This window comes from Lissotriton helveticus, chromosome 12, assembly GCF_964261635.1.
Source record: "Lissotriton helveticus chromosome 12, aLisHel1.1, whole genome shotgun sequence".
Taxonomy (NCBI): domain Eukaryota; kingdom Metazoa; phylum Chordata; class Amphibia; order Caudata; family Salamandridae; genus Lissotriton; species Lissotriton helveticus.
The window spans coordinates 43826608-43852645 of record NC_136073.1 but is presented as its reverse complement, the minus strand read 5'-3'; the positions used below and the strand labels follow the sequence as shown (position 1 = coordinate 43852645).

Sequence of the window (26038 nt, the reverse complement as noted above, 5' to 3'; positions counted from 1 at the left end):
TACCTCTGCACCTCTCATAGCAGACTCTACTGTCTCTCCAGTGGATCCCACACACCGCTCTGCAGTACTTCTGCACCTCTCATAGCAGACTCTGCTGTCTCTCCAGTGGGTCACTCACACCTCTCTGCAGTACCTCTGCACCTCTCATAGCAGACTCTGCTGTCTCTCCAGTGGGTCCCACACACCGTTCTGCAGTAACTCTGCCCCTCTCATAGCAGACTCTGCTGTCTCTCCAGTGGGTCCCACACACCGCTCTGCAGTACCTCTGTACCTCTCATAGCAGACTCTGCTGTCTCTCCAGTGGGTCCCTCACACCTCTCAGCAGTACCTCTGCACCTCTCATAGCAGACGCTGCTGTCTCTCCAGTGGGTCCCACACACCGCTCTGCAGTACCTCTGCACCTCTCATAGCAGACTCTGCTGTCTCTCCAGTGGGTCCCACACACCGCTCTGCAGCACCTCTGCACCTCTCATAGCAGACTTTCTCTCCAGTGGGTTCCCACACACCGCTCTGCAGTACCTCTGCATCTCTCATAGCAGACTCTGCTGTCTCTCCAGTGGGACCGTCACACCGCTCTGCAGTACCTCTGCACCTCTCATAGCAGATTCTGCTGCCTCTCCAGTGGCTCCCACACACCGCTCTGCAGTACCTCTGCACCACTCATAGCAGACTCTGCTGTCTCTCCAGTGGGTCCCACACACCGCTCTGCAGTACCTCTGCACCTCTCATAGCAGACTCTGCTGTCTCTCCAGTGGGTCCCACACACCGCTCTGCAGTACCTCTGCCCCTCTCATAGCAGACTCTGCTGCCTCTCCAGTGGGTCCCACACACCGCTCTGCAGTACCTCTGCCCCTCTCATAGCAGATTCTGCTGTCCCTCCGGAGGGTCCCACACACCGCTCTGCAGTACCTCTGCACCTCTCATAGCAGACTCTGCTGTCTCTACAGTGGGTCCCACACACCGCTCTGCAGTACCTCTGCACCTCTCATAGCAGACTGCTGTCTTTCCAGTGGGACCGTCACACCGCTCTGCAGTACCTCTGCACCTCTCATAGCAGACTCTGCTGTCTCTCCAATGGGTCACACACACCGCTCTGCAGTACCTCTGCACCTCTCATAGCAGACTCTGCTGTCTCTCCAGTGGATCCCACACACCGCTCTGCAGTACGTCTGCACCTCTCATAGCAGACTCTGCTGTCTCTCCAGTGGGTCCCTCACACCGCTCTGCAGTACCTCTGCCCCTCTCATAGCAGACTCTGCTGTCTCTCCAGTGGGTCCCTCACACCGCTCTGCAGTACCTCTGCACCTCTCATAGCAGACTCTGCTGTCTCTCCAGTGGATCCCACACACCGCTCTGCAGTACCTCTGCCCCTCTCATAGCAGACTCTGCTGCCTCTCCAGTGGGTCCCACACACCGCTCTGCAGTACCTCTGCCCCTCTCATAGCAGACTCTGCTGTCTCTCCAGTGGGTCCCACACACCGCTCTGCAGTACCTCTGCACCTCTCATAACAGACTCTGCTGTCTCTCCAGAGGGTCCCACACACCGCTCTGCAGTACCTCTGCCCCTATCATAGCAGACTCTGCTGCCTCTCCAGTGGGTCCCACACACCGCTCTGCAGTACCTCTGCCCCTCTCATAGCAGACTCTGCTGCCTCTCCAGTGGATCCCACACACCGCTCTGCAGTACCTCTGTACCTCTCATAGCAGACTCTGCTGTCTCTCCAGTGGGTCCCACACACCGCTCTGCAGTACCTCTGCCCCTCTCATAGCAGACTCTGCTGCCTCTCCAGTGGGTCCCACACACCGCTCTGCAGTACCTCTGCCCCTCTCATAGCAGACTTTCTCTCCAGTGGGTTCCCACACACCGCTCTGCAGTACCTCTGCACCTCTCAGAGCAGACTCTGCTGTCTCTCCAGTGGGTCCCACACACCGTTCTGCAGTACCTCTGCCCCTCTCATAGAAGACTCTGCTGCCTCTCCAGTGGGTCCCACACACCGCTCTGCAGTACCTCTGCCCCTCTCATAGCAGACTCTGCTGCCTCTCCATTGGGTCCCACACACCGCTCTGCAGTACCTCTGCCCCTCTCATAGCAGACTCTGCTGCCTCTCCAGTGGGTCCCACACACCGCTCTGCAGTACCTCTGCCCCTCTCATAGCAGACTCTGCTGCCTCTCCAGTGGGTCCCTCACACCGCTCTGCAGTACCTCTGCACCTCTCATAGCAGACTTTTTCTCCAGTGGGTCCCACAGACCGTTCTGCAGTACCTCTGCACTTCTCATAGCAGATTCTGCTGCCTCTCCAGTGGGTCCCACACACCGCTCTGCAGTACCTCTGCACCTCTCATAGCAGACTCTGCTGTCTCTCCAGTGGGTCCCACACACCGTTCTGCAGTACCTTTGCACCTCTCATAGCAGACTCTGCTGTCTCTCCAGTGGGTCCCACACACCGCTCTGCAGTACCTCTGTACCTCTCATAGCAGACTCTGCTGTCTCTCCAGTGGGTCCCACACACCGCTCTGCAGTACCTCTGCACCTCTCAGAGCAGACTCTGCTGTCTCTACAGTGGGTCCCACACACCGCTCTGCAGTACCTCTGCACCTCTCATAGCAGACTCTGCTGTCTCTCCAGTGGGACCGTCACACCTCTCTGCAGTACCTCTGCACCTCTCATAGCAGACTCTGCTGTCTTTCTAGTGGAACCCACACACCGCTCTGCAGTACCTCTGCACCTCTCATAGCAGACTCTGCTGTCTCTCCAGTGGGTCCCTCACACCGCTCTGCAGTACCTCTGCCCCTCTCATAGTAGACTCTGCTGTCTCTCCAGTGGGTCCCACACACCGTTCTGCAGTACCTCTGCCCCTCTCATAGCAGACTCTGCTGCCTCTCCAGTGGGTCCCACACACCGCTCTGCAGTACCTCTGCACCTCTCATAGCAGACTCTGCTGTCTCTCCAGTGGGACCGTCACACCTCTCTGCAGTACCTCTGCACCTCTCATAGCAGACTCTGCTGTCTTTCTAGTGGAACCCACACAACGCTCTGCAGTACCTCTGCACCTCTCATAGCAGACTCTGCTGTCTCTCCAGTGGGTCCCTCACACCGCTCTGCAGTACCTCTGCCCCTCTCATAGTAGACTCTGCTGTCTCTCCAGTGGGTCCCACACACCGTTCTGCAGTACCTCTGCTCCTCTCATAGCAGACTCTGCTGTCTCTCCAGTGGGTCCCTCACACCGCTCTGCAGTACCTCTGCCCCTCTCATAGTAGACTCTGCTGTCTCTCCAGTGGGTCCCACACACCGCTCTGCAGTACCTCTGCACCTCTCATAGCAGACTTTCTCTCCAGTGGGTTCCCACACACCGCTCTGCAGTACCTCTGCACCTCTCATAGCAGACTCTGCTGTCTCTCCAGTGGGTCCCACACACCGCTCTGCAGTACCTCTGTCCCTCTCATAGTAGACTCTGCTGTCTCTCCAGTGGGTCCCACACACCGCTCTGCAGTACCTCTGCACCTCTCATAGCAGACTTTCTCTCCAGTGGGTTCCCACACACCGCTCTGCAGTACCTCTGCACCTCTCATAGCAGACTCTGCTGTCTCTCCAGTGGGTCCCACACACCGCTCTGCAGTACCTCTGCACCTCTCAGAGCAGACTCTGCTGTCTCTCCAGTGAGTCCCACACACCGTTCTGCAGTACCTCTGCCCCTCTCATAGTAGACTCTGCTGCCTCTCCAGTGGGTCCCACACACCGCTCTGCAGTACCTCTGCACCTCTCATAGCAGACTCTGCTGCCTCTCCAGTGGGTCCCACACACCGCTCTGCAGTACCTCTGCCCCTCTCATAGTAGACTCTGCTGCCTCTCCAGTGGGTCCCTCACACCGCTCTGCAGTACCTCTGCACCTCTCATAGCAGATTCTGCTGCCTCTCCAGTGGCTCCCACACACCGCTCTGCAGTACCTCTGCACCACTCATAGCAGACTCTGCTGTCTCTCCAGTGGGTCCCACACACTGCTCTGCAGTACCTCTGCCCCTCTCATAGTAGACTCTGCCTCCTCTCCAGTGGGTCCCACAGACCGCTCTGCAGTACCTCTGCCCCTCTCATAGCAGACTCTGCTGCCTCTCCAGTGGGTCCCACACACCGCTCTGCAGTACCTCTGCACCTCTCAGAGCAGACTCTGCTGTCTCTCCAGTGGGTCCCACACACTGCTCTGCAGTACCTCTGCCCCTCTCATAGCAGACTCTGCTGTCTCTCCAGTGGGTCCCTCACACCGTTCTGCAGTACCTCTGCCCCTCTCATAGTAGACTCTGCTGCCTCTCCAGTGGGTCCCTCACACCGCTCTGCAGTACCTCTGCACCTCTCATAGTAGACTCTGCTGCCTCTCCAGTGGGTCCCACACACCGCTCTGCAGTACCTCTGCACCTCTCAGAGCAGACTCTGCTGTCTCTCCAGTGGGTCCCTCACACCGTTCTGCAGTACCTCTGCCCCTCTCATAGTAGACTCTGCTGCCTCTCCAGTGGGTCCCACACACCGCTCTGCAGTACCTCTGCCCCTCTCATAGTAGACTCTGCTGCCTCTCCAGTGGGTCCCTCACACCGCTCTGCAGTACCTCTGCACCTCTCATAGTAGACTCTGCTGCCTCTCCAGTGGGTCCCACACACCGCTCTGCAGTACCTCTGCACCTCTCAGAGCAGACTCTGCTGTCTCTCCAGTGGGTCCCTCACACCGTTCTGCAGTACCTCTGCACCTATCATAGCAGACTCTGCTGTCTCTCCAGTGGGTCCCACACACCACTCTGCAGTACCTCTGCACCTCTCATAGCAGACTCTGCTGTCTCTCCAGTGGGTCCCTCACACCGTTCTGCAGTACCTCTGCCCCTCTCATAGTAGACTCTGCTGCCTCTCCAGTGGGTCCCACACAACGGTCTGCAGTACCTCTGCCCCTCTCATAGCAGACTCTGCTGTCTCTCCAGTGAGTCCCACACACCGTTCTGCAGTACCTCTGCCCCTCTCATAGCAGACTCTGCTGTCTCTCCAGTGGGTCCCACACACCACTCTGCAGTACCTCTGCCCCTCTCATAGCAGACTCTGCTGTCTCTCCAGTGGGTCCCACACACCGCTCTGCAGTACCTCTGCCCCTCTCATAGCAGACTCTGCTGCCTCTCCAGTGGGTCCCACACACCGCTCTGCAGTACCTCTGCACCTCTCATAGCAGACTCTGCTGTCTCTCCAGTGAGTCTCACACAGTTCCGCAGTACCTCTGCACCTCTCATAGCAGACTCTGCTGCCTCTCCAGTGGGTCCCACACAGCACCCTAACTAAGCACCTTACCCTGGACCTGTGGCCCAACACAGCTCTGCCACAGCACTGCACCCATGACCCACGGCATCCTCTTCTGTTCCACCACTGGGGCCACACAGAGCTCTGCCAGTGCACCTTGTAACTGCCCTGTGCCACCATCTGCTAGCACCCCTAGAGCCGAGACAGTCAGGGGTGCGTAGTTTCACAGGGGGAGTATTTGGGGTGTTACACCCACCTACAAAATGTATTCTGTAGCAAATGGTTGGGTGCAGGTACTTTCAGCCGTGTATGGTGACCAGGCCCGGACTGGCCGTTGTGGGCACCGGGCAATCTCCCGGTCGGCCGCAAGGGTGGGGGCCGGTTTTGGGCCCTGGGGGGCGTTTTTGTTGCAGAGCCGTTTTTGCAGCATAGCTGCAAAATCGGCCCTGTAACAAAATCGGCTGAAAAGCGGCCCTGGCAAAGCGCTCGCCCCCCTCCCGCCCGGGGGGGCGTCGGGGCCGGCCGAGCACTTTGCCAGGGCCGGTTTTGGTTCCCAGTCCGGCCCTGATGGTGACGTGTCTGTCTGATTTCGCCCTAGATTTCTACATGCCACAAAAACACACACACTCTCTCTCTCTCTCTCTCTCTCTCTCTCTCTCTCGTCTTTGCCTCAAAACTTGGTAGTTTAAAAACTATTGTGTTTCCTCCTTCTTTCCACTATCTCTTAAGCCCTCCTGTGTCCTGCTGCTCATATAATTTATTTTTAACATTTTATGTCCGCATATTTGTTGGGAAATCTGAAGCTTACACCCCCTCAATCTCACTGCCCAAGCTACACCCCTGGACACAGGTCTACCAATGCACCTGTAGCAGCGTCGGATTGGTAAGGCGGGCACTCGAGCAATGCCCGAGGGGCCGGTGTCCGAGCTCCAGCTGTGGGTTGCTTTTTTGAGCAGCCTGGGGGGGGCCGATTTTTTCGATTTCTGCGTTGTTCGATGCCGCCACCCAGTGGGTGCCCGAGTGGCCTTTCTGGAGGTAGATGGGCGTCCATTACCTCCCTTTAACCAAGGGGGCAGAGGTGTCCCTCCCCTTCTCTCGCTGGGCCGGCCCATTAATGTATGCATATTGAGCAGGCGCAGGGGGCCTAAGCAGAAGTGGCCTCACTTGTTTTCAGGTGCGTTTCACCCGTGTAAACTAATCCGTGCATTTTTTTTTTTTTTTTTATCGCAAAACCCCACCTTTTTTATTTAATAAAATTTCACCGAAGCAGTGTTTTGCGGAAAGGCAATATGCAAATTTGGCCCACTTTTTTTTCGCGTGCCCGGGCCGATTTTTAATCCCAATCCAACCCTGGCTTTTAGCTGTCCTGCCGTCACCACTGGAGCAGAGACAGCTCTGCCAATGCCCCTGTCCCCGACTCGTGCAGTGTGGGCTGTCTCGCCCATTCGGCCCACGCACAGATGCACCAGCGCTCCTCGCCACTGCACTGTGGCGCCCACGGCTCTGCACCCAGTGGGGCCCACGCTCGGCTCTGCTGCACTACTAATGGCGCCCATCAACCAACCCCCCGCAATGCAGCGCATTCCTGTCGTGCAGCGCCCTCCAGTGTCCCGTTTAGGGTATTGCACTTATTTTTCTCGTCTTAATCAAAACATATCTACACTGAACTTTCTGCTTCTAGTTCTAGGAGACTGTGTGTTGAATGTGTGCCCAAGACCCTCGAGCAGGCTTGGTGCACATATGGTGTTTGGAGTGTTAATGCATGCAGAATATTTGTTCACAGTTTTTGTAAAGGACTGGCGGTTCCATGCTTTCCATACCCGTTGGGCCTGTAGTATCGCAGAGATACGTTCTAGTGTTTCAGTATGCTTGACACACACTGAACACCCACCCACCACAGGCGTCATCAGTCAGATGACCCTGCAAATAAAAGGGGCTGAGCGCACGTGCTCAGGGCCAGTTAACCAACAATCTATACTGTCTCTGTGTCACCTTATTTAGCAGCATGTGGGCCTGAGGCCCAAACACTACAGGGCCGTAGCCGCGTCATTGAGATTCTGGGGGTGTGAACCTCAAATTTCCCAACTAAAGAGCCGTGTGCTGCTGCTGCAGGGTGAAGGGGTGAGATGATGAAGGTTCAGGATGCACTTACCATGAGGAAGAGGGTCAGTACTGAACTGCGTTAGGTGGGCCTCTGTGTACAGTGGGTGAAAATAACGGGTTGGAATGCTACCATCCGTGACTGCCATTGGATAAAATATATGCAAGCATTCATCCCGTCACCCGCGGGTGTTGGGTCGCCAGTAGTACGGCTGGAAACTTGAGACCGGCGCAGCTTTCCAATGTCTGTGAGTTTCAAAAAGAAGTACATTAGCTAGCCTCCATCCAAGGTGTCTTCTATGGGCACAGATTTACTATTTACTACTTGGTACACCAGTCACTATATATATATAGATTCACTCTGCTCCACCGCTCACTCACGCAAAGGTTATTTACGTTTTTCCATCCCCCCAGCACCAACTTCCTAGGTCCACTCACAAGGGACTCTGGGACCTGTAGTTTTTCCTACCACGCGGGATGCTACACAGGTGTGCTGCCATTCACGTAACTGGGGGAGGTGCGGACTCGACACATCAGGTTCAAAAGAGAGGCGGAACATGCAGCTCAGTGACATTTTCCTGTGGAGGCTTTGGGAGCTGAAGAAGGCACAACACCAGCCAGAAATGCATCCGCCATTATCCGCAAAAAAAGCCTCCAAAAGTTTCCCCAGGGTCTCTGTTTTCTCTTTTCTTGGAAGGAGTTAATGCCGCATTTATCTACGCGTCAGCCTGAGACGCTATCACAGAGTACCCCGCCTCACCTCGGGTTTGGACATTACAGGCTTGTGCTGATTTCAGCTCTTCGTCGTACCAGAGTAATTTGGATAGTCCTTCACCCGCCTCTTGAGCGCAGGAAGAAAACCGGCAGTGGCGAGGTTAACCCAACCTCGTTGTGGGCTGCAGGCACTGTCCTCGTCGCCCCTGCTTAATGGACACCTGCAACCGGAGGCTGAGGCGTCATAGGGGAGCAGAGGAGGCTTTTTTGTGTACAAGCAAGCTGCTAAACAGAGCATCACATTTTGTTTTGTTTGCACGGATTCACTCTGCTCCACCCCGCACTCACGCACAAGGTTATTTACGTTTTCCATCCCCCAGCACCAACTTCCTAGGTCCACTCACAAGGGACTCTGGGTCCTGTAGTTTTTCCTACCACGTGGGATGCTACACAGGTGTGCTGCCATTCACGTAACTGGGGGAGGTGCAGACTCAACACATCGGGTTCAAAAGAGAGGTGGAAGATGCAGCTCAGCGACATTTTCCTGTGGAGGCTTTGGGCGCTGAAGAAGGCACAACACCAGCCAGAAATGCATCCGCCATTATCCGCAATAAAAAGCCTCCAAAAGTTTCCCCAGGGTCTCTGTTTTCTCTTTTCTTGGAAGGAGTTAATGCTATATATATATATATATATATATATATGTTTCCACTTAAAACAAAAGTTAAATGCTCTTCGTGAAATGAGATCGACAAGAAACACAGACATAGTAGCCAGGGACCACAGACCCAACTACCCGGCCAATAATGCATGTGAGTTGTTTCACACCCCAGACACCCCTGACACCCCCATGAAGGTGCGCCCCTGTCCATACTGGCCGGGCCCAGTAGTTCTCTCCAGCAACTCAATATTACAGTCAGATACAACACAACCTCTGTAGTCCTGGCCTGGGAGCGCTTCCTTTAAATGTATTCTCACCACACGCACTCTTCTTCGTCTCTGCTACGAGAAGCTGTGGTTGGACAGTTGTCAAAATTGATGCATGTCAGACTCCATTGCCTTTTACATATTGTTTTATGAAGTGACTGGTGGTTCCATGTACTAAGACTTAGTTGAAATTAGAGGTGTGTGCACCAGAAAATGAATAGGGAAGCCGAGCCAGCGCCGATTCAATGGTCTGGCTTAGCGCCAAGAATCCATGTACGACCCAAGCCATAAAAACGTTTTGCGTGTATATTGTGCAACAAATATAATGTAAAAATATGATCCAGTCTCTACCAAATTCACAAAAGTACATTTCTTTAAGATGCAGAAGCGTTTCACCTTAGTACGTCTGATTAAATTCCTTTTATTCAAAAGTGAGAGTTTAAAACATGAACTTGGAAGCATACATGGCTCGTCTCCCAACGACAAAGCCATTAGCGAACTAAGGGGCAAGTCACGAGTGATGTAAACCCTAAACACGGACTAGATGTTTATTATAGCTGTAGCAACGTTATAGTGCATTAAATCAAACATAAGAGGTGCTTGTACTTTGCACCTTCTAAACTCGAGTATTTAAAAGTGCTCTCATATATGATAAAGAAAAAGGAGGCTCTGTGCAATAAACCTAGGATCACACTGTTTGGACAAGCAGGGAGGCCGGCATTGATTCTAGGATATCTGGTTTCACATTTTGAAATACAGCTTTCAGAAGTCTCCCTCTCCCCCTCTCTCCTCTTTTACATCAAAGGTCACTGTCTTGTCTTTTATTCTAGGCAGAACAACTGACATAGCATACCCGCCCCAGGGCACCAAGACCTGGCTACCAAGCCAAGAATGCTTTATTGAGGGAGTGTCACACCCCACGCATCCCCCCTGAAGCTCCACCCCTGCAAACCTGTTAAGGGGGATTTAAGCAATGAAAAAATAAAAAGAATTTCTGCAGCAAACGCATTTGTAATGGATAGTTATTCAAATACAATATGTTGTGCAGGCATGTGGATAGGTGGTGAGCGTGGTGCACAGGTATTTAAACAGTGTGTGTTTAAGGTGTGATGCACGGGGTGATGGTCAAGTATGTAACACAGTATTTGTATGCATGGGGTATTGAACAGGTATGTACTAGTTGGGACAGAAAAAGGTACTCTGCACAGCTCAGGAGGGTGTTCACCCCATGCCTCGAATTTATCATAGAACACTATGTAGATAGTTGACCCCAATTCAGCATACACCAACCGTACATGTGCACTGGAGGCCTTTTCAGTATCATGGGTTATGACCCAGAGCAGGATTCGGGGCTCACACGTGTACCCTCCTTACTGAATGGGTCCGTCCGCTTGCTGGGCTGTAGATTACCTACAGGGTGGTATTGATAAAAGGGTGGTGGCAAGACAGGCCTTTCTACTCATCTCTGGCAAAAATAATTGCTACCGACTTCTTTTTAGGGGTGGGCGAAATGTATGTAGTTGCGCTAGGCAAAGCTCTGCGAAACGGTAAAAAATCTCCGCGAGCATGCAGAGTTCCGCGAACACGCGGAATTGCTTGTTCCGCCCGTTCGGGATGCTTTTTTCCTGTTTGCGAACGCTGTTTACATGCTCAGGGTGAAATATCTTGCGAACACGCATTTTGAAAGCCCGAACAAGCAAACAATTCTGCCAAGCCGCGGATCCTAGAATTTTGGCAATTCCGCGTTCTCCGCGGAACACGAAATTACCCAAATTCCTCATATTCTGGAAGCAGAACCGAATTTACCACCCAGGCCCACTTCTTTTATAGTTTTAAACTGCTCTGCCAGTCCCCTGCAGCCTGGTGCTTCTCCCATCCATCTTAGAGGTGTATGTTGTCTGTGTACACATCACCGCTGCCAGTAGAGGGCGTGCTTTGCCTTTAGTATACGTTTCTTTACCTACGCTGGAAGCCATTTTGTTTTCCCTGTATCCAAGTGGTACCTTCCATGGAGGTTTGGAGAGAGCCCTGACAACAGCGTGAGTTGCTGGGCTCCTCCAGGACATTCCAGAAACTCGTAGTAGTGGGTCAGACTTATGGGTGTGGAGCAGAGGAGACCGAGGACCCTAACTCCTCACTAGAAGGGCTCCCACCACAGGTTACCAGTTGAGTAAGCTGCTTTTACTTTGTTTTGTACCTTTGTTTTGAATCTCTCCTGACCGGAGATGCCCAGCTCCACCCTCCTTCCTGCTAGCATTTTACAACAAAGACCGCGGCTGGGCCAATTTGAGGCCCTCATTATGAGTGGCGGAACTTCACCTGGATGGATAACCATTACAAGTGTCTCTGAGCCCAGAATTGTTGGGTTTGTACATTCTGGACCCAGAGACACCGAACCTGCCTACGCTGCAGGCAGAACACAGGCCCCTGCAGAGGCTCGAGGGGAGCAGACAGTGGTCTCCCCAGACAAACTGAAGCCTGCTGTGGATCCCCAGAGCCCCAACCCAACCCCCAACCCCCATCCCCCATCCCCCATCAGCTGAGACTTTTCTACTGCTCTGAGCAGGTGGAAAAGGTCAGCGACTTTTCATCTCACAACATGGCTGGGCTGGCCGTAGCGGACATTGGGCGTTTCCCCGGGAGGCTGGAAGCGTGGGGCTGTTTTTGCAGTGGTGGGGGCAGTTTTTGCAGCGGTGGGAGCTGGTTTTGCAGCAGTGGGGGCTGGTTTTGCAGCGGTGGGGGCTGGTTTTGCAGCGGTGGGGGCTGGTTTTGCAGCAGTGGGGGCTGGTTTTGCAGCGGTTGGGGCTGGTTTTGCAGCGGTGGGGGCTGGTTTTGCAGCGGTGGGGGCTGGTTTTGCAGCGGTGGGGGCTGGTTTTTACAGCGGTGAGGGCTGTTTTTACAGCGGTTGGGGCTGGTTTTGCAGCAGTGGGGGCTGGTTTTGCAGCAGTGGGGGCTGGTTTTGCAGCGGTGGGGGCTGGTTTTGCAGCGGTGGGGGCTGGTTTTGCAGCGGTGGGGGCTGGTTTTGCAGCAGTGGGGGCTGGTTTTGCAGCGGTGGGGGCTGGTTTTGCAGCAGTGGGGGCTGGTTTTGCAGCGGTGGGGGCTGGTTTTGCAGCGGTGGGGGCTGGTTTGGCAGCGGTGAGGGCTGGTTTTGCAGCGGTGGGGGCTGGTTTTGCAGCGGTGGGGGCTGGTTTTGCAGCGATGGGGGCTGGTTTGGCAGCGGTGAGGGCTGGTTTTGCAGCGGTGGGGGCTGGTTTGGCAGCGGTTTTCTGTGCATGTTGTTGGACAGGTTTATAAGCAAAGAGTGTTTGCAGGTGTTTGTGTGCGCAATGTTGGACAGGTGTGTGTTGCACACTTGTGCAAGCGTAGTGCGCTGCCACTGTTCCCTGCAGAGCTGTCTTCTCTATCTTCCCGCCGTGTCACACAAGTACGGGCTGGTTAAAAGTCGCGCGCAGACGGGTCGCCTCATGTGCCAGCGCTCATGTGTTGTCCTCTGACTGTCCCTCCCTTGTTTCTCCAGAGTACAGCCGCTTCGAGGCCAAGATCCACGACCTGCGGGAGCAGCTGATGAACAGCAGCCTGGGCTCCGGGACGACGTCTCTACGCAGCAGCGCCAAGCGCGGCTTCTACATACGGTGAGTGAGTGAGTGCCCATCGCCGCTTAACTAGGTGCATCAGTGTTCACACCAGCTACCACGTCACGGTGCAGGCTCCCTCAGTGCACCTGGGCATTCCAGCCTGTATCAGAACCACTGCTTAATTTGCTCAGGTGTTTGCCTGGGGTGGGTACCGGAACTTCTTTTGCATCAACAGACTTAGACGCAGAGGAAAAGAGAGACAGCCAGAAACAGAAGGAAGAGAAAGATAGGAAAGTAGTGACAAATAGAGGATGAAAAGAGCCTATCAGAGTGAGATAAAGAGGCATGAGGGGCAGAGTGGTGAATGAAAGAGGCATGAGGTGGAATCAAGACTAGACAGCCTTCCGACTCTGCTGTACTGGCAGCAGCTTCCAAGCGAATCTTTGGGCTCCTGCACTTTTAAAAATCCCTTTAACACTACAGAGACACAAACTCGTTTACATGTAAAATGGCACAGGGCAAAGAAGGACGATAAACCATTTTTCACTACTTTTGCTGCTTGCGCAATGAGAATCAGACCAATTTTAAACCTCAATATGTTCCTTTCAGAGGGAAAAAAGGCCAACTAGTTTTGGTTGGGTACACGAGAAGAAATAGAATAAATGCATTTTTTGTGATTGAATATGTGACTAAGTATTCAGCAAAATCATTTTAGATAAAGTATAAATGAAATAGTCCATATTCAGTTTTCTTAATTTTTTTTTAACAAAGATGATTGATAGCCCACAAATGCCTCGGTGTACTCCATTTTTGTCCATGTGCAAAATGTTCATTTTATATGGACTGGAGTGAAATCTGTTTATTCCATTCCCTAAGCCAGAAGAAGCAAAATGGGGAAGTTTTGCTATTTTTGTATCGGTGCAAAACCTGAATAACGGGGCTTCCGTTACGTCTATGCAGTAGATTCGGTGTCCTGAGTCGCCAATAAGCCATTGCCACGTGAGATAAGCGCGCGCGCGCCCACCAAGAATGGCAGTGTATCGGTCTCAGAGAGCCAAGCCCACACAGAAGTACAATCTATCCACAAAAGATGTATTTAAATAAATGAACCTAACTAGATATAATTTACATAGTATGTGGTTATCCTGGACATTTGACATTGCTCCATCCAATCCTGACCTGGAGTTTTTTTTTAATGATGACAAGAAAGAGGCAGCGAGTGGGCAAACAGTTATAGTTGAAATATACTGGCGAAGCCTGGGGTTTGAAAGCGACGCTGCTCAGAGGAATTGCTTTTGCGGTCATGTGGTCAGTCGGGAGTTCTTAAAAATCCAGGCTCTGCCTGGTAACCTTTCCTTCCTGCAGACAGTGACCACATGGGAGGCGGACAGCACTACGGGTTAAGGTTCAGAGGTCACCCAGTGCATTCTGGTCGTGGACCAGGGTCAGCGGACTCGATAATTCTCGCCTCGGTGCCTACTCTAGTCAGAAACCACACTCGGCAACTCTGGGCATCAGCTTGCCTCATCTTCACAACGGCCCCCCCAGATTGCCGGGGATGCTTGGTCGCACCTTAGAGATACCCATCAGGGACCATCTCTCAGGGTGAGCCAGGACGGGTTCCCCAGCGGTCGAAGCGTGGAGATACTCCTCCGGGAGTCGATTCCTAGCGCTATATAAACCCGCAATTAAATTAAATTAAATTAAATTATTCTGTGACTGAAATGTTGTTGGGAAGTCTCTTTCTTTCTCTCTCTCTCTCCTTCTCTCTCCTTCTCTCTCTCTCTCTCTCCCACCAGTGGAAGATGTAACACAAGGAGTGGGAGTGGGGGGCACAGGAGTAAGGTGGGGGAATGAGGCTGCGACGGACAACTGGATTTTTGGGCCAAATGTACTGAATAAAGCGCCCACAAGGCCTGTGTATTAAAGATGGAAATTTGTCATCACAGAATTATTTGACTTGCTCTGAGGCCTCTTTTTCTGTCTTTTTTTTAATAAAAATGCATTTTTTCCATTTCTTCTTGTGTATTTAAGCAAAACTGGTTGGCCCTTTTTTCCTGAGACTTTTACCCTTTTTTTCTGAATTATTGGTGGCAAATTATTCAATAATAATCGAGGCAGTTAAGAAGTCCCTCGTGAGCCCCAGGGCTGCTGTGCACATTTCACAGACCCTGGGTTTCTGCCTGTGCTGCCCCTCCAGGGGCAGTGCCCCATGGCTCTTGTGCACCCACTGGGCACAGCTTGGCATTGAAGAAAGCCAATGTGGAAAGGCAGTCTGTGGGGGTCTCTGCGGTGGCCCTCGTGTGATGTCAGATGGCGCTGCCAAGATCCATCATCGCAAGACCTCTGTGGGCTGGGAGTGTCAATCATCCTACACGTGCGCTCTATCCCTGCGACACATGCCTTTACGCATTTACATCTCTGATGTGTCTGTATGAAGTGTTCGCCTTCCTCCATGTCCTGCTTCTGTGATTAGCGCTGTCCATCCCTGGTGGAGCTGCAGGTCCGCTTCTGGCCCCCAGCAGCCCTACCTTTGATGGTGTTCCCTCACTCACCTCCCCATCGCTGTGTTCCTCCACAGGGCACTCTTCGATTATGATAAGACGAAGGACTGTGGGTTCCTGAGCCAGGCGCTGAGCTTCCTCTTCGGCGACATCCTTCACGTCATCGACGCATCTGACGAAGAGTGGTGGCAGGCCAGACGGGTGCACCCTGACGGAGAGAGCGAGGAGATCGGCTTCATTCCTAGCAAGCGACGGTAAGAGGTTATCAGACTTTTCTCAACCCCTGCATTGCACCTAACCAGCCTAGCTCTACTCTGCATGGGCCAATCCCCATCTTCTCTCTGAGCACACCTCCACCTAGAACGCAAACCTCCAATCGTGAGATGTTAACTGACTTGTGTCACTTTCTTGAAAGCGTGCCTCAACATCTACCAGAGGTTTGAGGGAAATCAGTGAAGTGCAGTTGTGTCTGAAGTTTGCTTTAGGCCATCCAAGTATCCTGTAGATTGGCCTCTGAAATATTGGGGTGTTTAGCCTTGTAAATTGATTTAGTCGGCTCGTAGGTTCTCCTCCTCCACATGCAGACGCACTCCCCACTGTTGTAACCTTCCAGGTTAAAGTTTACTACCCAATAGCCTGTTTTTTTTTTGTGACAATCTTTCTCTGGCCTTGACTGAATAAAATGAAGCCTGTGTTTGGCATGAGGGTCTGCCAGTGTTCGGTGATTTCCGTGAGAGCAGTCACCTTGCAAAATGTGGTGTTTTGCTAAATTGCTTTTTTTCCCCTAGATTGAATGGATTAGTAATGCACCTCTCTACCGTGGAACCGGTGCCATGGTGTTAATGGGAATCTCACAAATCTTTGAGGCAGTTGGACCCAGGTGTTGAAAAGACTGTCAGCAGAAGGCTGTTAAAATGGCTACAGAACTTTGCACCACAGTTTAAATGGACCTTTTGTTCCTCGCCACCGCTTGCTTCAAACTATAGTGTTCCACAGACTCTCCCAGTGCCCTTTCAGTGTTAATCTTTGCACCTTTGTTGCTTATTGAAAGATAGTGTCTGGCCTTTCAACTTCTGCTGAATTTCTTCCCTTATTGACTCTCTCTGTTCCTCCTTGAACTGAAGCTCTCTTGGTTCCATGTTCTGTAGAGGAGTATGTTTGAACTCTATTTTGTAACCACGTACTGTTGAAAGAACCCATTGGTCCCGAGTTATCTTCTCCCATTCCTTCTGGAATAACCGTAACCTTCCTCCCACCTTTTTCTAGGTAGGAACCAGAAATTGTCTCCATATTCACCTGTTGAGTTAGATTGATGGCCTCTTCTTCTTGAAGATCTGCCTCTAACTCCTCTTTCCCTCTGGGGGTAGAAACCTGTTGATCCCTGGTTTCCTGTGTAATTTGTTTGTCCGTATCCCTTTTGCGTCTTATAATACCCACGGCCAGAAGGTTGCCTTCTCTTTCCGACCCTTTAATATAAACTACTCCCACCGAAAACCTTTCGCACGGAAGTCTGTGCCTTGTCTAAGGCTTTTAATGTAGCCACATATTTTTCAAAGGACTTTACCATTCCTTCTCCAAAGAGAAGTCCCTTGGTATCCTTACCAGGCTCCTTCCTAGCTAAGTCTCCTAACTTTAAACTAATCTTAATCAGTACTGCCTTCTTCCTTTCCACTATAATACTAGTGTTGCCATTGCCTAGGAAACAGATTGCTTTTGTCTCTACCCTTTCAAGAGCTCTAAATTAGTTTCACTTTAGTTAACAAAGTATCTTCTACAACATCAAAGATATGGGTTAAAGGGCCCAAAACACCTAATAGCTTGTCCTCGCATTGCTTTAGTGAGTGTTTCAGACCCATTCTTGTGTCGCTGCCAAGTATAAGTAAGAAGTTGACAAGCTCCGGATCCAAATTAGGCATCATTGAGTCCTTCTCCCCAGCGACAGGAAGTTAGCACTCCACCCTCATGATATTCCTTTCCTCTTTTTCCAGAGGTTTCCTTATTGTTTTCCTCACGTATTCCGCCACACAGGCCACCAGTCAGAACCCCTACGGCGTCTTATTTCTTTAGGGTCAAAAAGAGTTTGCCCCATAGGGTCTTTGATGCATTTCTCTGTTTACTGTGTTAAATGATGACTGTCTCCACATTCTGTACCTGGGAAAATATCACCGTCATCCGAGTCCATATCAAAAATATATTCATCAAACTCTCTATTAGTTTAATCTCTTTTCCCTTAAAATGGAAACTCATTTGCAGGGTTAGCCTGCCTTGAACTTGTGCCACTTCAGATCACCTTTCCTTGTGAGCCACTTAGAGTTCCTATTTTTGAGGAACCAGAGATGTCTTTTACTGTTAAATGTTTCTTTTTGCAAAATAAATTTGCCCTCTGGTCCCTTATTTGAAGCATCTTCCTCCTCACTGACCAATACTCCTCTTCATCACTGACATTGCCCTTTCTATTCCTACTATTAAACATAGTCCTAACTGCCTCCTGCACACACTAGTGTATAACTCTCTCCTTATCAACCCCCTTACTCTCTCTTCCTGCATATCCTTTCCTGATTGATCTTCAGACATTTTAAATAAGCCACTGTAATCTGCCAAATGCAAACTCTTATCTGGTCCAAGGCACGATCGTTACTCCCTCAGTGAAACTGCCTGAATCGAAAACGATCCAACGCTCGTTACAGCCTCTTAAACAACCCAAAACTCTAAAAGTCACCTAACGTGTAATTCATGTTTTTTATGTCTTTAAGCATCGTCTTGCTTAAAAAGAAATATTCTTCCTTCCATCTCACAGATCGTAACGTATTATTGCTTATAATGATCAATGTTACTGTTTTATAGTCGCGGCTATTACGCCCCGCTTGAGCGCGCTCTTATTAGCAAGGTCTGCGGGAACTTGTGTGCACAACGTCAGGTTACGCTGAGTTGACTCGCCCGCGAGCTCCTAAATACATGCAGGAGCCGCGTAGATGCTGACTCTGCGCTTGTGAGCTTGTTTGAAACAGCTGAGGCCGCGAGCACAAAACGCGACCTCGCGCCTGCCTTAGAGCGCCTCAGCTGACCTTGCAAACAGCTGATTAGCCGGATGCGATGTGAATACAGGTATTCGAAAGTCGCTCAGATGGCAATGAGTGGCCTGCTTATTTGAATGAATGAATGAAAGGCATTTATATAGCGCACAGCTACTCAGAAGAGTGTCCCCGCACATTAAAAGGCCTTGCCTGCAACCATATACACTACCCCAAATACCAATGAGAAAGAAAATAAAAATCCACATAGAAACACTCAATTCTTTGAACAATAACTACCGGTACCTAATGTTTGAATTTGTGTGTTTGCCTGTGACCTGACTACTTTGTTTGATTTTCAGTGTGTCTGCCAGTGGCAATAACCATTGGTGTTAGTTTCAGGTCATAGAGAAAGGCATGATTCTCTATGAATATTTATTTTTAATGGTGCTTGGGTCTCAAATATTATCTCCAAAACTCTGATGCTAAAAAAGTGCTTGTGTATGTTGCCTGCTGATGAGCAGGGATGGGCCACAGAAGAGTCTGTGCAGGGTGGGGACCATCTTGGAAGTCAGTTCCTGCTCAATGGAGAGCCGCTGAGGATATTTTTCTCTCTCCTTTTGTGGACTCCAAGGTTTCTCACCAGTCGAAGGTTCTAACGCAGAGTTCCGGATCTTTTGCAGTTTAGAAATGGTGGAGGACTGAGTTTAGTATGTGTGTGGAGACAATTCGGTATTCTGTGTGGATAAGATTGAACATCCTCCAAATTGGCTTCTTTCACCTTTGATTCTGGGGAGCAGTCCACTGACCCTGATACCCCAATCATCTGGCCTTCATTTGGGTGCATGGCGACCTTATTGCAAAATATTCTGGGGACTGGATCCTGGGTGCTTGAGGTTTTTGACAGGCGAAGGGATAGAAAATGGGATCTCAGTCATGGGTTTGTTGAGTCAGACTCTGCTTGAGATTGTCGGTTGTCCAATTTTCCAACTGGTCGAGTGCGTCAAAGCCATAAAGGACGTCTTGCATTCAGTGGTGTCACTATGTCTCATCAGCGTGGGCATGCAAGCTCACGGCTTGGACTCTGATGATGTGCAACAGATGCTGTAATTAAAGGTTATGGAGAATTGTATGGGAGGAAAGCTCGAAGACCCTTATTGGCGAGGCGCAGAGACAGTTTCTAGCTCGACTCTTCATTTTTTCATTAAGTGCAACCATTTTGAGCTTTCTTGGAGAAATGAAAAACTGTCCAGTATCCTGAAATACTAAACACAGATGTTTAACCAGTTTCACATCCACAGCATAATGTTTTCTTTATTACAATGTTTTAGCCATCACTCGTTCCTGTTCACGACATTATGCTGTCACTGTCCTGGAGCGGGACTAGAGTTCTGCATTGGATTTAGTCCACCTGGGGGGGGAGGGGACTTATGTCCAGCATGCTCAAAGGAATTCAACTTATTTAGAGTTTGATGCAAATTCTAGCGTTGCAATTATATAACGCATTTCTATAGGACCTGATTTAGATTTCGGCGGATGAGTTACTCAGTCACAATTGTGATGGATAACCCGGCCGCTGAAATATAAATCCCATTATAACCTAAGGGATTTATATTTGGGCAGATTAGCTATCCGTCCCCACTGTGACAGAGTAACCCTTCCGCTGAGATCTAAATCAGGCCCTTAGTTTTAAGAAATTTCCAAAATTTAATTTCAGCAGTTATCTTTCATTTCAATAATTTTAAGGCATTTTCAACAAGTGTTTTGAATGTAGTTTATTGCTGTTGAATTAATGCTTTCCAAGGTTTTTAACTTCAATCCAACTTAAAAAGTGAAGAGATTAACAAGAGTAAACATGAAATCAAACAATCTGAGAGTACATTATAATTTATCTTAATTCTCTAATGGGTTTCATTAATTTGGCACGAAAAACACTTTCTTGTTCCTACTTTCCAACTACTGCATATTGAATGTCTTCGTCGCCAGCCCTCTAATGTTGTACCACTGTTATTTTTGGGTCTTAAACAGAAAAGATCTTTGAGAATGTTTAATCAAACTCCTTACTTGGATAAATAATGAGGAAAAAGGACAATGAAGAACTATGAATTGCAGATTCTATTTGTTACGAAGGCGACACATTGAATTATTTCGTGGCTAGTCCCTCCAGTTTTCCTGAATTTTCAATACTGGCATAAGTCTGAATTTCGATTTATTTGAACTACAAAATTGCTGAGGCATCGTATAATGACGCAATTCTATTCTTCATTTTATTTTATTACTATCTCCAGATGCTGACTTGTTAGCAGTTGCATTTGTAACCATACATTTAGTAATCAGAGGGAAAAAAGTAACATTTTCCAAAGACCTCCATTACGTTAGCATTGTTACCTGAACACCATTGAATATGTCCCTAGATATCACTTCCTCTAAAGGTTGTAGAGATCTCCTATATCACCAACCACCCTATGTAATTTTTTCAAAAGTTTCCATCTGAGGAAATATATTTTTTTTTTTTGTTGTTTGCTTGACCACTTTGAGCCTCATTCTGACTTGGTGTGGTAATACCACCAGTGGATCACCAGCCAGAACAGAATGAAGGCCTAAATATAGTTTTCAATATTGCATACTAATTTAGAAGCATTCTTTTTAAACAGTCCTCAAAATGTGTCAATAATTTGGTCAGAACTAATTCTTTGCTGGCAAGAAAATTTGTATAATCTGTTAATATTATTGGAACTCTTTCCCTGGCCATGCATGGGAATTGCTTTACTAGCCTGGAGTGCTGGCACAGCATTGATACATATATTAATTTAAATAAATCAGGCTCTAGATACAGACAGCCTGACTTCGGCGCAGGCATAGTCTTCTCTTTTATGACACACTTGGTATTTTACCATAATTTTACTTGCTATCATCATTTTGGCCTATTTAAGTTTTAATTAAAGTTGTAACATTTCACAATTTTTATGTTGAAATGATTTACCTTTTGTACTTTAGCAATGATTTGCAGCAATAAATTTGGTTGCCATAGCAATTTTGCACATATATCAAGCCATATCAACACGTCTAATACCCATGTTCACTGTGTGTTCGAGGTTGTCCATAACTATTACCAGACCAATACCCCCATCAAAACTTGAATTATAGACATTAAGAATCTTGTACTGCTTAAAGTGGGGCTGCAGCTGTTAAGAGACAGTCAGAAAGGTCAGCTAAGATAGCTGGTTGGAAGATGGCTTCTGTTTTTAAAAATCAGATAATGGTGATAGTTCTATATCCAGACACTTGTGCAAAAGATGTCCAGGGAATGGGCAAGTCCTCTTCTCATCTCTGGAGTTAGGGGATAATCTAAAAGAAGATGTGAGGGAGCCACACAGGTCTTACGCGAAGCCATGGACCTGAACGCTGCAGCAGGGTTAGGAAGGTTGGGAACCAGACCGAAACGTTCTCAAAAGATGTGTTAGTCAAAAGGAATTCTGCTGTGCCACAATTCACATTTACTATTAACTACTGGACGACAGGCCTTAAAACAGTTCTTGTATTGTGCTAAATCATACACTCACTATTATTCTATTCAATTTGTTTCTATAATTTTACCTGCTCTGTTAACCGCCATGTGTGTTTGCCTTGTGCACTTTAGGTGAAAGTTTAGACGTGGCATATGGGCAGGTGTCTAGGACTATATGTAACTACTTTGCATTATCTTACACTTGGCAGCCAGTTTGTATTCTGATCAAGTGTATGTATTGTATTGCAGCATATATATATAGTGCTTTATACCCCATTGTGAGGCACCGAAGCACATTTTCTGGCAGAAGGACACTGCAATGTGGTTGAGTGTGCTGGGGATAGGAAGGTTGTTGTTTTTGTGGGAATCACATTACAGTCATGCATGATCAACCTGAGAGGGGTCTTATCTTGCGGTGCGGTCCATAGCTGTGTTAGGTGGTGGAGATGCTGTGGGAGAGAGATTCACAAGTAACGGTTGTACTTCTTTGTTGATGGGTATGGTTAGCTCTTCGGGTGCTTTATGATGATGGTTTCCTATGCAACTTCTTGGAAATCTTATGGGTTTGGGGATGACATGGTGGGAAGTAAGCAGTGTGGATGGAGAATCTGCCTGGAGACTCTGTGGCAGTGCTTAATTTGTGCCAATGGTTTCTGGTGCTTGGCATCTGCAGTTAATTGTCAACACTGGCATTTGTAACAGTCTGCCACAAGGTGGCGCTGTCTAGCTAATTTAGAGATGAACACAACAACAGTTAATTATTAATTCAATATACATTCACAATTACTATTACCTGTCGTCCAAGTCATTCTTATAGCTTTGGGGGCTTGAAATAGTCTGAATTGTCACACTTGTAGGAGTGCGATGGTTAGTACTTGTGTTGTACTTTCATTGGCAGCACTGGAGGGGGAATGTGTGGTGCAAGCCAAGCTACTGTGACCTCCTAATAAGAGCCCTGGCACTTATTTTTTTATTTACAAATTAAGCATTGGTCTGTGGTACCCTCGTCCTCCATCATATTGTGACTGTGGAGTGCCTTACGCTTGCTTACAAGATGTACTGGATGGGACACACAGGAAAGGATTATATTAAAGTCCGCCCGAGCCAGCAGTGTGAGGCAGATATGAACAGCCGTGGTCTGGCTGCCTATGTGGCATTGCATGATTAGCTACAGTGGATCGGTATTAGGTTTCATATGATATGGAGTGTCTAATGATGATTCTGTCTGTTAAGAAGTTATGTCATGACTGCCAGCACGTCTATTTGTTATGCAACCTCCACAGCTTATATTTGGTTGTCACCACCATTAATTGTTTGGGTCCTCAGGCAGAAACTCCAGGGTGCTTGGAAGTTATGTTGCCAGTCCTGGCCTTCCAGATATGGTGGTTTCCAGTTTGTGCATGACGTTCATCAGAGGCATGATATAATTCAACACTTGTATTGTGCGCAGCTACTCCAGGAAGTTACCCGGCGCAGTACCAGCTGGAAGGGCAGGAAGAGAGCACGCTCAGTTTATTGGGAAAAAACAGGTTTTCAGCTTCTTTTTAAACAATATAGGATCGCGTAAGGCGCGTAGTTCCAGGGGGAGCTGATTCTATGCTACCGCCCCCAGCAAAGTCAGTGGTCTGCCTCCAGCTCTCGGTCTACGAATCCTGGGGGTTCATACCAGGAATTTATTATAGCCTTACAGCCTGCCGTAGAGGGCTATACCAGCTATTTAAGGCCCTCTCCAGTGTTAAACAAGGGAGAGGGACTTTAATAGCTGGTATAGCCCAGCTACGAAGGGCTATAAGGCTATTAGAACATTCTACCACTAGAGGGTAGAATGTTCTAACAAAAAAACAACAAAGCCTTATGGGAGCGTGAACCAGAGCTGTGAACAAAGAAACATTGGAATGTTGGAGCTCCGGGCTTCTACCAGCCATTATGAGCCCGGAGCACTCCATTGTTTTCAATGGAGCTCCCAACATTCCAATTTTCTAATAGAAGTTCGAAGTTATCTTGGCGGGTTGTAGAAGCTAAATCTGGTACTCAAGTAGTTCATACTGAGCACTGCCCTCTGGTGAAGATTCACATGTGGCGCTCAAGGGTTGTGACTCTGAGCAGGGAGTGCTATAATGTTAAGATAAGATGTGATCTTCTTGTGCAATGTGCTCTCTGGGGGTTGAGGCTATGATTTAAAGCACATTGATAGCCTGGTTTTACCTTGGAAAATATCAGGTTTTTACTTCCTTCCTGAATTGTAGAAGTTGTATTTTCCAATGACGATCAAACAATGGACTTTTTCTTCCTGTGGGTAGGCCTGACGATCAGAGGTACTAATCTTGACCACAGTGTCCTGTTTTGGAAGAATCGATTGATTTTTGATTTTGTTACTTTAGGCCTTTCCCTCAAATGGCACTATGAAAATTGTGTTGTCTTGCTGAAGGTAGCCCATGTAGGTCGCCCGCGTAGTGCTTGATGGACTGGTATCAGGAAGTCCCTTCGGTGTAGGTGAAGTAGGAATCTTATTCTGGTGGGTTGAATCCTTTGTAATGTGTGTATTAGGGAGCAAGGGACTCCAAGGCGGAGGTTGTTAGCGTAGTGCCCATTGGGTAAAAGAGGGAAGAGGGCTTGTATTTCTGTGGCTACCCTAGACAAGGGAAGCTGCATTTCTGCGCTCTCACTGAACAGAAGGTCCTCCTTGTAATTTATTTAATGTGAGATTAATGATCGGATTGTGACTCTGGCCACTCGGAGGTTTCTTACTGCTCTGGATGTATTTCGATCTCTGGAATTTTCCAATTTTAGACTGATCTCTGAAGCACGAGAAGTAATCCACGGGGCACCTCACTCAGTTCAACGCTCTTCAACATCTACATGACTCATCTGGTCGGCTTCATATAGGCACACTGCATAAACATTCTCACATATGCTGACAAGATGCAACTCAAACTGTTCCTCTCGTACAAAACACCCAACACCAGGAACAACTCCACCACATGAATGATCAAAGTGGCCACTTTGATGAAATCCAACTGCCTCAAACTGAACTCGGACAAAATTGAGTGGTCTTCGGGAATTGTGTCTTCTGGAAAGACGCCTCACCATGGGACTCTACCTCGTGACCCACAGACCATGGACTCCACCACCCCCAAATGCCTTGTTCACAAATAAAAAGCATTGAAATCATCACAGACAACAAACTGGACATGATCGCCAAAGTCAAAGATGTGGTCTCATCCTGCTTCAGCACCCTAAGGATGCTGAAGAAAATCTTCAAGTGGCTACTGGAAAACGGCCAGAAAATTATCACTCATGCCCTCATCACCAGCAAACTAGACTATTCGAACACCCTGTACGCAAGGGCAACCAACCAATTCTCAAGAAGACTGCACACCATCCAAAAACAAAGCAGCCAAACTAGTCCTCAACCTCCCACGCCGAGTCCACATTACACAACACTTTAGGAAACTCCACTGGCTCCTGATACACAAGCATGCAAACCTTTGACTCCTCTACAAAGCACTTCAAAACAAAGGCCTTTGCCTTCCTACATTCATTTCAGCCAACCTTCCGGACACCCCATGCACTGCTGGTCTTGCTCTAGTACACACTCCACACAAAAGCAGAGTAGAGGCAATGCCTCCTCATACCTGGCTCCTAAAGACTGGAATGACCTTTCACCCCACGCTAGAGCCCCCACCCCACCCTCCTCTCTTCTCGACTTTCGTAAGACACTGAAGACCAGGCTTTTCGAGTAAACCCTTCAGGACTGGCATCACACACCGACGAAAGAGCTCTTGGATACCCTTACGGGTTACTAGTGGGCTTTAAAAAAAATAACATGACATCTGAGTGTTGTACACATGGTTGTAGCATATGAGGCTGATTGACATTGTTTATCTAATATCTTTTTCCTTGAGCTGCAGTACTCTGCAGCCGAAGAAGATGGTTAAGGGGCTGTCGTAAGAGTGATACATACGAAGGTGGCTTTATAATTCAGCCAACTCAGAGGCCAGTGTTCTTTACTATGTGTAGGGACATCTCTCATGAAAATAAACACTGTAAGGTAACAGTACAAGTACCACTTTTCCCACCACCCCCATCTCACAGCTCAAGACTCCTAAAAAGAAACAGTGCAAGGATATACAGCATTAGGCTAAATTGAAATTGATCTCCTGAAGCCCACCCCATACATGTAAAAAAAAAAAGAATTGTTTCTGGTCATTTGCAGTAATTATGTGATGCCAACAAATGTTGCTTTAAGGCTGCCGCCTTACCCCCTGGAACCGCTGGCCATTCTCTAAACGCCAATCACACAAATATTTCCTGGATCTGAGATATTCCAGTCTTTGCACTGTGTATGTTTTACTCCCCACCTTAATACTACTTGCACTGGCTAAAATATTAATAGTAACAATGCATGCCTAGATACTGCCTGTAGGGAACAATGCA

The 26038-nt window shown here is 48.8% G+C and overlaps 1 protein-coding gene across 3 annotated transcripts in view; it reads left to right on the top strand.

Moving 5' to 3' along the window:
* DLG4 (discs large MAGUK scaffold protein 4) overlaps positions 1–26038 on the top strand; it is a 740755-nt gene that overhangs the window by 696692 nt on the left and 18025 nt on the right. For all 3 annotated transcript variants that reach the window (XM_078671185.1, XM_078671184.1, XM_078671186.1), the window contains 2 exons: positions 12521–12635; positions 15160–15336. In XM_078671185.1, coding sequence (XP_078527311.1) covers positions 12521–12635; positions 15160–15336 — 292 coding nt within the window. The remainder of the gene's footprint in view (positions 1–12520; positions 12636–15159; positions 15337–26038) is intronic.